Here is an 11,168-nt window from a genome sequence, read left to right as displayed (position 1 = left end):
CTAAATGAACCAAAATTTTGTCAAAATTAAAAAATAACTAAAGAAACCAATATTTTGAGACGAAAAAAAAACATATTTTATTATTGGTTAAAAACTATTGAAAACTCCAAAAATTCTTATTTCTCATTTCATAAACTTCACTTAAAGTTTTGCAATTTAAATTGAACTTTAACTAAAAGTAAAAAGTTTGTTAAAAAGCACATCTATCTGTAAGAAGAATTAGTGGAGAGAAAAAGAATAGGTGACTCACGTAACAAAGTAGTTGTTGGTCTAATTGATGCAGACTCACCTTTGTCATGTTGTCCACAGATTTTCAGGTTTTACAACAATGCATAATCATTTTTGAACAACACGATTTTTCAGTTTTTACTATAACTTGTATGCATTAGGTGAAAGGTTAAACATCACATCTAACCCCAAAAAAATCAAAGAGAGAATCCATGGTCAAAAAAGAAGATACATTTAGCCATTAATAATTGATATATCTTTACTATAGAAATGGATGGAACAGATGTTTAGTCTTTTCTTACTTAGTCTTGAAGAGGAAGAGAATTGCATTTGTTAATTGAACAAACTTTTTTCTTCCTATAGGTTCTGATATAATACAATTCTTGATAGTCACACAACTGAGAAATAATAGCATCCATTAGTAATGCTAAGCTTTGCAGGCACCAAATTTATGGCGTGCATTGCATTTTGGGAGGCACCCAAGAATGGTGTTACTACTATTACTACTACTAGGTCTTGGTTTGTAAGTTGACAAAAACTCTGAATCCTGATCAAGCGATTCTGTGTAGAACTCCAAAATGGAAACTATCTCATCAAAATGAGGCCTCTTATCTGGGTTGCTTGACCAGCATCTATTGATCAGATCACTAAATGCCCAAGGACACTCACATGGCAATGGTGGTCTTGCATTCTACATGCACAAAAAATCCATCAAACTCAGTTTCAACATTCATACAAAATATACAAAACCCCACTTAACTTTGCAAGTTTTAATCCATAAGAGAACCTTTCTTAGTTATAAAACCCCCCACCAAACCTAAGGGTTAGCTTAAGTTAAAAGTTAGCTTTTTTAGACAAATTAACAAAACATTATACCCAAGTTGATTTTAGTTTACATAAGGGTTACTCCATTTCTTTGTTTTTGGAAAAAAAAAAAATTATCCAAACATAGCTTAGATAATTTATATATATTAATGGTGTAAAGTATTTTTATATTATCATCTAAGACATATATAGTTTGTTGAACAATTTGCCTTAAACCATATTCAACTCAACATGATATTTTACTTGTAGATACTGTAAAACTATAAAATAAAAAGTTAAATTTTCCAAAACATATGTATGAAATATGAAGTTATATTGCTGAGTTTCATGAGTCCTGTACGTGGAACATATCAAAGGCAAAACAGTACAAACATAAACCGCCTTTACTTAATGGCATGTATATTTTAAGCATTCTTTAGATTCAAAGAATATCTCTAGGATAGTGAAGCATGTGCAAAGACAATGAACGAGAAAAGTTGGAATGGACTATGTATATGTTTCGTGCATCTGTGATTGGTTGGAAGCAATATCAGAAAAATGAGAAAAAAAAAAGAAAAAAAATAAAAGCTTCTGTGTCAATTAGTGAGTCAATTATGTGGCAGCTTGTTGTGATGTGGTGTGCATGTGACAGGGAAGCAGAGGTGGTAGCAATCATTGATTTTCATAAATAATGTTGTATCTAACACTATGCCATATCTTAAATGTTGGAAAAGTAACCATCATGCAGATGTCAGGCAAAATGAAGAAAAATCTAATGTTATCATCGTAATTCAATGTTGTAAATGAGCTTGGATAAACAAGGCTATCATATCACAAACACAACCACATGTTCTGTAAAGATCATATACAGAGAATAATTGTTGCCCACCACGCCAACACGCTTGAGAAAGATTCGGGGCACATAAACCATCAAAATGGGGTTATATAGCCAAGTGCATGCATAGAGAATGCATAGAGACATGACAGTGTTAAAGGAAATAGTGAAAACGAACATACAAATATATGTATATATGCATACAAAGGTGGATATTAAAGATTTTAATATGAGGAACAAGATAAACTTTTGTTACATAGATAATAATCATGCATGCCCATGTTATATACGTGTAAACAAATAATACAATGGCTAACTGTTCCCACTAAAAGGATCAGTAAGAAAACAACTTTAGAATAATAGAGAGCGAAATAGATCCTCAATAGTACTATTATAATGATATATTGACAAAATCTACTTTGATGAGATGGAGTTTCATTCCTTTCTAAGCTCTTTTCTGTGCTCAAGTTCTTTCTAACTATTTTCTTTTTCTTGTTCTAGCTCGCTTGACTGTATTTAGATCTTTAACAGCATCCATGAAATTAACAACAATGAACAGTGTTACCAACACATTTTCTCTCTAGCACGTTCTTCTCCACGGGATGAAGTTCTTGTGGGTCCAACTAATTTGAAAACGAGACTCATCAAATGAGAAATGGAACCCACATGAATTTCAATCTATATGAGAAAATGTGTCAGAAAATACTGTTTGAAAGTGTTTTACTAGTATTTTTCTTTACAAAATATCTGGTAAGGCATTCTGTTGTTTTCCCCTTTGACAACAGATAGAGAACATCACTTGATTTAACCAGATTCACGTATAAATTTAGTGATTGAATATGCCTAGAGTCATTCAATGATTTTAATAAAGCAATCTATTATACCACTAAGAACTGAAACATTGAGACAGAAGGCAACATGTGCACACCACCAATTTTTTAGGTAAATATGATGTTTAATTATGAGACAAGTCAATGCAATGAGCACTTATTTTCTTTAAGAGATACAATAAGAGTGTGAGTGAAACAATTTAAGTAAATTCTGATGCAAACCTTGTGGGAAACTGCATATGCTGCCTGCTCTGGAGTCATGTTGTCAAATGGTGTTTTTCCTGTCAAAAGCTCCCATAGAACTATGCCAAAACTATACACATCTACTTTCTTGGTATGATGCTTTTCTTTGATCATTTCGGGCGCCATCCAACGGTATGTTCCGGTGAATCCTTTTGCACTGCCACACTGAGATTCTAAGCATGAGATACCAAAATCTGCTACCTTTACACACATGTCTTCCCCCAAGAGGAGATTCTCTGATTTGAGATCCCTATGAAGAATCCCTTGAGAATGAAGATATTGCATCCCCCGTGCAATGTCAAGGGCTAACTTCAGAACAAGTTTGTGTGGAAGTATATCTGGTTGCTGGTGGTGCAGGAATTTTCCCAGTGAACCTCCAGCCAAATATTCAGTGATTATGCAAAACACAGGAGGTTTCTTGCAAGCAGCAATAAACTGCATCATCAATAAAAGTGTCTCTATATTCAGCACCAGAAATCTTGTATTTCAAACATTCTCTAATCTTTAAAATGAGTAAATCTAAGCATTAATGACTGCTTTTATTGCTTTCTGTATTAGTTAGGCCATTATCAACTTTCTAGAGAAAGCATTAATCAGTTAAAACACTTGCCTCTCAGAGCTCCTAAAACTCAATACTTGATCAACAACAAGATCCACCACAAGACTCTGGAATAATTGGGGTGAGAGGGTAATCAAATGACTAGCTAAAGAAATAGCCTAAATCAAAGGCGAACCTATGCTCTTATGTTCAATTTCAACTTTTCAATAAATGGAATGCAACGATATACTAAGGCATTGGAAAGCACCTTTGGCAGTTTTAACTTCATAAGCGCAAGCCTATTGCACCACTTTTCCAACTAATCCATTACTTCATTTTGCAGATAACTGTTTTTTTTGTTCTTTCTAGTTCCTTCACGAAATTCACAACGCCTAGTTAGAATTGCAAGACAAAAACGACCTTATCAGCGAAACACCGAAAAGATTAAAGGGGTAAAAAAGCTATCCTCAAAAGGTGAAGAATAAATGAGAATTGGACATTTAGACAAAGAATGAAGGCCAGCATCTTCCTCTCAAAAGGCACCAATAAATATTCCTAACAACGTAAGCAAGAGAATTATCTCTCGTATTCTATGCCAATATTAATAATAAGACAGACACAAGAACAGAACAACAAATCAAGAAAACAAAATACTTCATTTTGTAGTACTTTTTTGGTAAAGTCATGATATTTTGTGACGAAGTTTAAGAGACTTCTGACCAGTTCATGTTATTTCTTACACATCCTCCCCGAGATCAAACTTCTGACAAAATATGCAAAAAAAAAAACATGACTATGAACCCATTGTATGAATCCATGTCGATAGAAAAGACATGGTTGAAGAGAGATAAACTTACAGTAATGATATTTGGGTGGCCTAATCGAAGGAGCAAAGAAACCTCAGAAGTGAATTGCTTCTCAAGAAAAGCAGCCAAGTCCTCATCCTCCTCCGGTTGACTAACGAGCTTAATTGCCACATCTTTTTGCTTGTAAACCCCTCTGTAGATTCTGCTGTGCCTGCCAGAGGCAAATTTGGATCCAATGAGCAACTGAGACATATCTGCACTCCATTCTTCTTCTCCTTCTCCCTTTATCTCAGCCCCCGGAGACACCAGATACTTAGACCATGACACTGCGCGGTTGTACTCCCCAAGTGAAAGCCTTCTCCCCAACTTGCCACTGTTGGAAATTTGCTTGTGCCACCTCAAGTTCTTCATGTGGCTCACACCTACCACCTCTCAAAACCATCAAAGTTCAACCTTTTCCCAAGCCTCCGGCACCCCAAATGCAGATCCAGTAACGGCCTAAACCTCTAAACAAATGCACCAATTCGCACAACACCCAAGTGAGGAAAACTTCATTATCATGGCTTAAACGGTAAATGAGGCAACCGCATTATAAATTTTTCGCACCATTCAGTCCCTCCCCTCTCTCCTACAGAAGCTGATAACTGGAGGAAGGAGAAGAAACTCCCTGAGTGAAAAGAACAAAATTTAAACCAGAGGTAGCGCAGAGAAAGAGAAAGAGAAAGAGAAAGAGAGTTAAGTTTTGTTGATTTCCAACTTCCAATCAAGTGCCTGCACCAAATGAGAGAGAGAAGAAATAGTTATAGTTGGTAGTAACAAGACAAACAAAGACCAATGTAATGAGTAAAGATAAAGTTGATATCTTACACACACACACAAGTTTGAATCTTTAGTCCATTAAAGATTTCTATATATAGGTAATTTTGTAAATATTTTGTAAAAAGAAAAGAAAGTAATAGTAGTTACCCCAGTGGAGATAATTTGGGTTGGGTTGGGGTGGTGAGGAGTGAAGGCATATGTGTTGTGTTGGGTTGGGTACATTAGTCTCTTTACATAGGTATTCCTAACGTGCGAAGATCCACTTCCGAGGAGACAAACCGGGTCTCTGTGACAGCGACACCTATGTATTACATTTCCTCTTTTATCCTTCTCTTTCTCCAACATTCTCAACTCTTGCCATTTGCTTTTACCTTCCACTCCTTTACTTTACCCTACCCTTTATCTCTGTCACTATGTTGTGTCACCAATAGATATGAATATCAATTATAACTCTCGAGTCAACTTGATTTAAAAAAAAAATTGGATTTAAAAAAAAAAAAATTGGATTTGAAAAAATTATATTTTTTTTATACTGTAAGATTTTAATTTAATTTATTTAAATTTGGAATTCGTGGTGAATTATATTAGTTCACTAATTTGTTTATTTATTTTTATTTTATTAAAATTTAATTTTAATTTTATAAAAGAATATTTATTATATTTTTTGTTTGAAATAATCATTTAAGTTTTTTTATTTTTAAAACTAATTAAACATTTTATGAGAGTGTATTTGAGAGTAAATTTGTTTAAATTTAAATTAAAGAAAATTTTTAATTTTTTTTTATTTTAAAAAATTATAATTAAGTAAATTAGTAAGTCAATTTATTTATTCACCAATGCATCATAAAACGAAGGATAATGGATAATGATATTTTGACATCCAAATTCTAACAAATTTTTAATACCGGACACATGTCATGAGTCAATTGGTTTGTGTGTTTAATGTTTAAAAAAATTGAAACACAAAGACTAATTGACTTATAACACATGTTCGGTATAAAAAATTTGTTAAAAATTAGGTGTCAAAATATCTTTACCTTGAAACGAACTGTACTCAAACTGTATTCAAATTTTTCTTATTCACTAATAAATGAGTTAGACTGAATTGACTCGTAAACAATACATGGTAAATCGAGTCAAATGATCACTCTGACCGTAATAGTACCACCCAAGCAATCCCCACTCCCCACGCACCACGTGGTGGTTTCTACTTTGTACTCTCTTCTCTACGCACACATCACAAGAAACAAATCTTTCTGTCTTTTCAAACTTACACCAAAATAATCACATCTGTGTTCTTTTTATACAGCACTACTTCATATATAGAAACCCTCTAAATAATTCCACACACTTTTTTTTTACACTAACCTTCATTTAAATGAGTTTATTTAAAGAGATAATTAAGTTTATTGAATGATTGATTAGCTTTGAACCCAAAAGTAGTGAAGATAAAAGATGCGTCATCACTTTAATTATTAAGCCAACTCTCCTCACGTCTTTAATTATTAAACCAACACTCTTAAATTATGCACTTAATCATTTACGATGTTTCGTTTAGATTTTATATCAAATAATACTTTTTATTGGTCCTACCAAAACTATCATAGTTTTAGTATTTTATTAATTGCTTTGTTTTTAACTCCTCCTCAAATAAATTTTATATTAAAAAAATCCTTTGTAAATCTGTTTTGCAAATGACGTGTTTATATTATAAACAAGTCTTAAACTATTAAAAAAAAATTTAAATAAAAAATGCATAGAAACACATTTTCAATAATGCAATTATTAAAATGTGTTATTGATATTATCTTTTTGGGGAAAATAAAAGTGAGGCCATAATTTGATGATGATGAGATTTTGTGGTGGAGTTTCAACTTTTTTTTTCTTTGATTTGAAAAAAAAAGATGAAAGTGCAAAGAAATGAATGACAGGTAATTAAAAGAAAAAATAGAAAGTTAAATTAAAAAGATAATAAATAGATTATTTTAAGGCCATAATCCATTATGGTTGGTCCTAGGCATGTAGGGGCAGGTTGGTCAGTTTGAGGGACATAAGTGGCTATAATGTCTGGTTAGGAAGAGGTGTTGAGGAGAAGAATAAAAAATGCAACAACAGAAAGATTGGGAGGGACATGTGGGGCCCACCATATAGGAGTTGGAGTGGGACCACCAGTTGGCTGTGTCGGACAAGCCGTATGGTCCTCTTCCGTATACGGTCTCTCTCTCCTCTTCTTCTCTTTACGCATTTCGATGACCTTCAGTTATTTTAAAAGCAGTAGTAAATGCTGTTGCATGCACCTATGCCTTTTCTTTTACTTCGCCTCTTTATTAAAAGGGTCTCCTATTTTCATATATAAATACGTTTTTACAATTTAAAATAATAATTTTTTTTGTTTAATATCTCCATTGGTCCTCATATTTATCTGTCAATCTCAATTTGATTCTCAAGTTTTAAACTGTCTCAATTGGACCATAATTTTTGTAAAAATGTACACATTTTACCTCAACCGTTAACTGATCTCAAACGACGTTAAGTTTAGCTGACGTGGTATGCTGACGTGTTGGCTTAATCCCTTCTTGGTCCTCGTATTTGTGTGAAAATCTCAGTTCGGTCCTCAAGTTTTGAATTGTCTCAATTGAGTCATAATTTTTGTAAAAATGCACACATTTTACCCCAATCGCTAACTGATCTGACTGTGCAATAGTTATCTTCTGCTATAAGTGGAATAAATAGCTTAAAGGTTGGTGATGAATCTATAGGTTACCAAGTTGGTTCATTTGCAGAAAAGGCTGTGAGACTGATTGCACTGGTTACGCGAGTTTTCCGGTGACTTTATTTTTTCAGCCGACGAGATAATCAGTGTAAAATCCCTGATTCTCAGAGAGATGAATAAAATCCCTAATTCAAATAAACTAAATAATAGGCATTGTGCCACGTGAAACACTGCTTATTTTAAAAAATAATTCATATAATTAAATAATACACATCAGCATGTCCTCTGACTATCACGTCAGCTAAACTTAACGTCGTTTGAGATTAGTTAACGATTGGGGTAAAATGTGTGCATTTGTACAAAAATTATGACCCAATTGAGACAGTTCAAAACTTGAGGACCGAACTAAGATTTTCACACAAATACAAGGACCAAGAAGGGATTAAGCCAACATGTCAGCATACCACGTCAGCTAAACTTAACGCCGTTTGAGATCAGTTAACGGTTGGGGTAAAATGTGTGCATTTTTACAAAAATTATGACCCAATTGAGACGGTTCAAAACTTGAGGACCGAACTGAGATTTTCACACAAATACGAGGATTAAGGGAGGTATTAAACCTAATTTTTTTATTATATTTATTGTTAAATATATTTACAGTTTGTGAAAATGACAAAAAATTAGAATTTTTATTATTATTAATTTTAAAGTAATTTTTTTAAGTTAAAATAAAAGGATATGTTATTGTCCAAACGAACATATTATATAAAGTCTTTTATCAAGTAATGAAGTTTTTATTATTCGGCAATTGTCTTTCAGGTTTTTTTTTTCTCTATTAGATGATGAGATGTCTTCTCAATATCCTTTGATATTTAAGATAATATTTGATCAAATAATGTAAAAATAATATTTATAGACATATCTTGTTGATCATGAGTCCACATCCGAGGGAGTGTTATTCCCTCCACCACCACACACCTCTTCTTCCAACTCTCCCTTCCATTTTTACCGTTTAATAATATTTAAACAGATGTCAACATTCGTACTATGATATCCGTTTAAGCTTACACGAAAACCATCGTCACCTTTATAAAAAAAAAAACTATCATCTTCTTATTCAATGTTTCTCATTTTTATGATATCTTTCTTGTTTTCTTCCTTTTCAATCTTTAACTTACATTCATCTTCAGCTACCCAATCTTCAATTCCAATCCTCAAATCAAGTTGTTCAGCATTACCACCCACTGGAGACTGTATTGGAAGCGAAGGCAACTAATCACAATGCAAGTCTCCAAATAACGACAAGCAAGAAAGGAGTTTTATGGTTAGATCAAGTTTCAGCTATGTCACTAGACACGTTCAAGGGTCATGAATTTCGAAAGGACCTTGCTTAGAGGGTGGCCGCTTTGAAGTCCAAATTTTTAGATTCCCTGGTGGATGTTACGTTGAAGGAGGTTATATGAGAAATGCATTCAGATGGAAAGACAGCGTGGGAGCATGGGAGGAGAAACCTGGTCACTTTGGAGACGTTTTGAGTTATTGGACCAACAATGGTTTTGGCTATTTTGAGGGCCTCCAATTTTCTGAGGATATCGGTGCATTGCCTGTTTGGGTTTTTAACATTGGTCTCAGCCTCACTGACGAAGTGGATACATCTATGATCAAACCTTTTATTCAAGAAGCTCCGGATGAACTTAAGTTTGCAAAGGGTTCGACAAAGTCAAAATGGGGATCTCTAAGGGCTTCCATGGGACATCCCGACCCATTCGATCTCAGAATTGTTGCCATTGGAAACGAAGAATGCGCCATGTCTAAGTTGCTGCTGGTGCTGTTTGTGGATCTTAATAAGTGATGGGGAGGTGTAGGGTATTTTTGAAATAAAAAAAATAGTGGGGAGGTGTAGGGAGCACTTAGGGTGGTGGAGGGAGCAACACCCCCGAATAGGTCACAATTGGCCCATTGGTCCAAAGATCCAATAGCCAACTTACCTATGAGAAATTGGAGTTGTTTTTAGCTATATAATCCAACGCACAAATGTCCTTAGCAACCCTGAGGAGATATAAGGTAGGCGATATCCAAGCTTAACGAGCAATGTTGTTATCAAAATAGATGCAGCCTTTGGTGAAGGAAACGTAGTATCCCGTACCTAGTATTTGGTGTCCGGCTAGGTGATCCATTCATAGAGTATCCAACAGTCATCTTATTGGATACAAGGTATCTGACACTAGGTACCTGTTAAATGGTATAATGTCATTGTCTTAAGTAATTGAATTAAAGGTTGTAGTTAGAATGACTGAGGGGTATTTGGCCACATACAGTACAAATACAGTCCTTTTAATTCAACAATGTTAATTTTTTTTTGTGTTAAATGACATTTTACTTTCCAGGTTAGCTTTAGCGCGGTTAGGTTAAGAAGAATATACCTATTTTAAGATTAAATACTATTTTGGTCTCAATTTTCATCAACTTTATTTAATATCATCATCATTTTTTTTACGCGTTCAATATGGTTTCTATTATGGTAAATTTGTTCAATTTATCCTATTTTGTGACACTCTCTAAATTGTTAACGAAAGAGTGTATAAAGTGATTATGTTTGAATGAGTTATCTAATTTTTGCTTACGTAGCCCATCATGCACTATGTGACTTGGAATTAATTTATTTAATTGAAGGCTGATTTCAACAAAATCATTTACTTGGGGGAGTGTAGACTTTTTGTCAACATTGCATGGAGGTGAGTGTGGTGTGGAAGATTCTAGACATCATTTATTGAAATTCCAAGGGATTGATCATCGACTAGGTGAGTTTGATTTCTTAATTTATGTTTGTCAATATGTATTGTGGTTGGTATTTTGTTATAGGATTTAGGGATTTTGTTGCACCGTGTTATTTTTTTGTTGTTGCCCATTTTGGTGTTTTGATGTTTTTGGCATGATGTGGATTGAGTAAAATGTTGTTGTTTGTATCAATGGATTACATTTTAGTGTCTCAAAATTTTAAATTGTTTGTGTCAGTTGTCAGTTTTGGGGTTCTCTCTCATTCTTTCTAAGATTTTTAAATGTGTAAATGGTCCCCTTGAAGTTAAAGTATGTTTTAATTTTATAGACTTGCATACATTATTGTTTTGGGATATCTTATGAGAGATTCGAAGTTGTGGTATACCATAGTGAGACCTTGGAAAAGGATGTATCATTTTAGTATATTGGTGAGAAAATGAGTTATTGGTCATGTGATCCTAATAAATGGAGTTACTTTGAAAGTCATAGGTCCACTTAAGGAACTGGGATATATTGAAGTTAAAGATTTGTTTAATTCTATTGAAAATATGATGCACAGTTGTATGATGGCAAT

At 33.7% G+C, this 11,168-nt stretch overlaps 1 protein-coding gene and 1 pseudogene across 2 annotated transcripts; one reads left to right on the top strand and one right to left on the bottom strand.

The window, feature by feature from the left end:
- Positions 1-461: 461 nt before the first annotated feature.
- On the bottom strand, positions 462-5,100 carry LOC106762690 (serine/threonine-protein kinase HT1). Of its 2 annotated transcripts, XM_022780536.1 has the most exons (4): positions 4,891-5,100; positions 4,336-4,790; positions 2,920-3,375; positions 462-919 (listed from the first exon to the last, which is right to left on the bottom strand). In XM_022780536.1, exons 2-4 carry the CDS (start codon positions 4,693-4,695, stop codon positions 656-658), a joined length of 1,080 nt encoding a protein of 359 aa, XP_022636257.1. In that variant the 5' UTR covers positions 4,696-4,790; positions 4,891-5,100; the 3' UTR covers positions 462-655. The 2 variants fall into 2 exon arrangements, with proteins under 2 accessions (XP_022636257.1, XP_022636256.1); XM_022780535.1 differs by having other exon boundaries at positions 4,336-5,100.
- A 4,059-nt stretch (positions 5,101-9,159) lies between these two features.
- LOC106760243 lies at positions 9,160-9,728 on the top strand (annotated as a pseudogene).
- Positions 9,729-11,168: the final 1,440 nt, after the last annotated feature.

Source organism: Vigna radiata, chromosome 5 (assembly GCF_000741045.1).
Source record: "Vigna radiata var. radiata cultivar VC1973A chromosome 5, Vradiata_ver6, whole genome shotgun sequence".
Classification (NCBI taxonomy): Eukaryota; Viridiplantae; Streptophyta; class Magnoliopsida; order Fabales; family Fabaceae; genus Vigna; species Vigna radiata.
This window is presented reverse-complemented; position numbering and strand designations above follow the sequence as displayed.

Bases quoted from the DNA above. Each gene is read 5' to 3' on its own strand.
- LOC106762690 (XM_022780535.1), bottom strand. From the start codon at position 4,695: ATGAAGAACTTGAGGTGGCACAAGCAAATTTCCAACAGTGGCAAGTTG. The intron at 3,376-4,335 runs GTAAGTTTATCT...TTGATGATGCAG, and splicing joins GCCACCCAAATATCATTACT to TTTATTGCTGCTTGCAAGAA. The intron at 920-2,919 runs GTTTGCATCAGA...TTGTGCATGTAG, and splicing joins CATATGCAGTTTCCCACAAG to AATGCAAGACCACCATTGCC.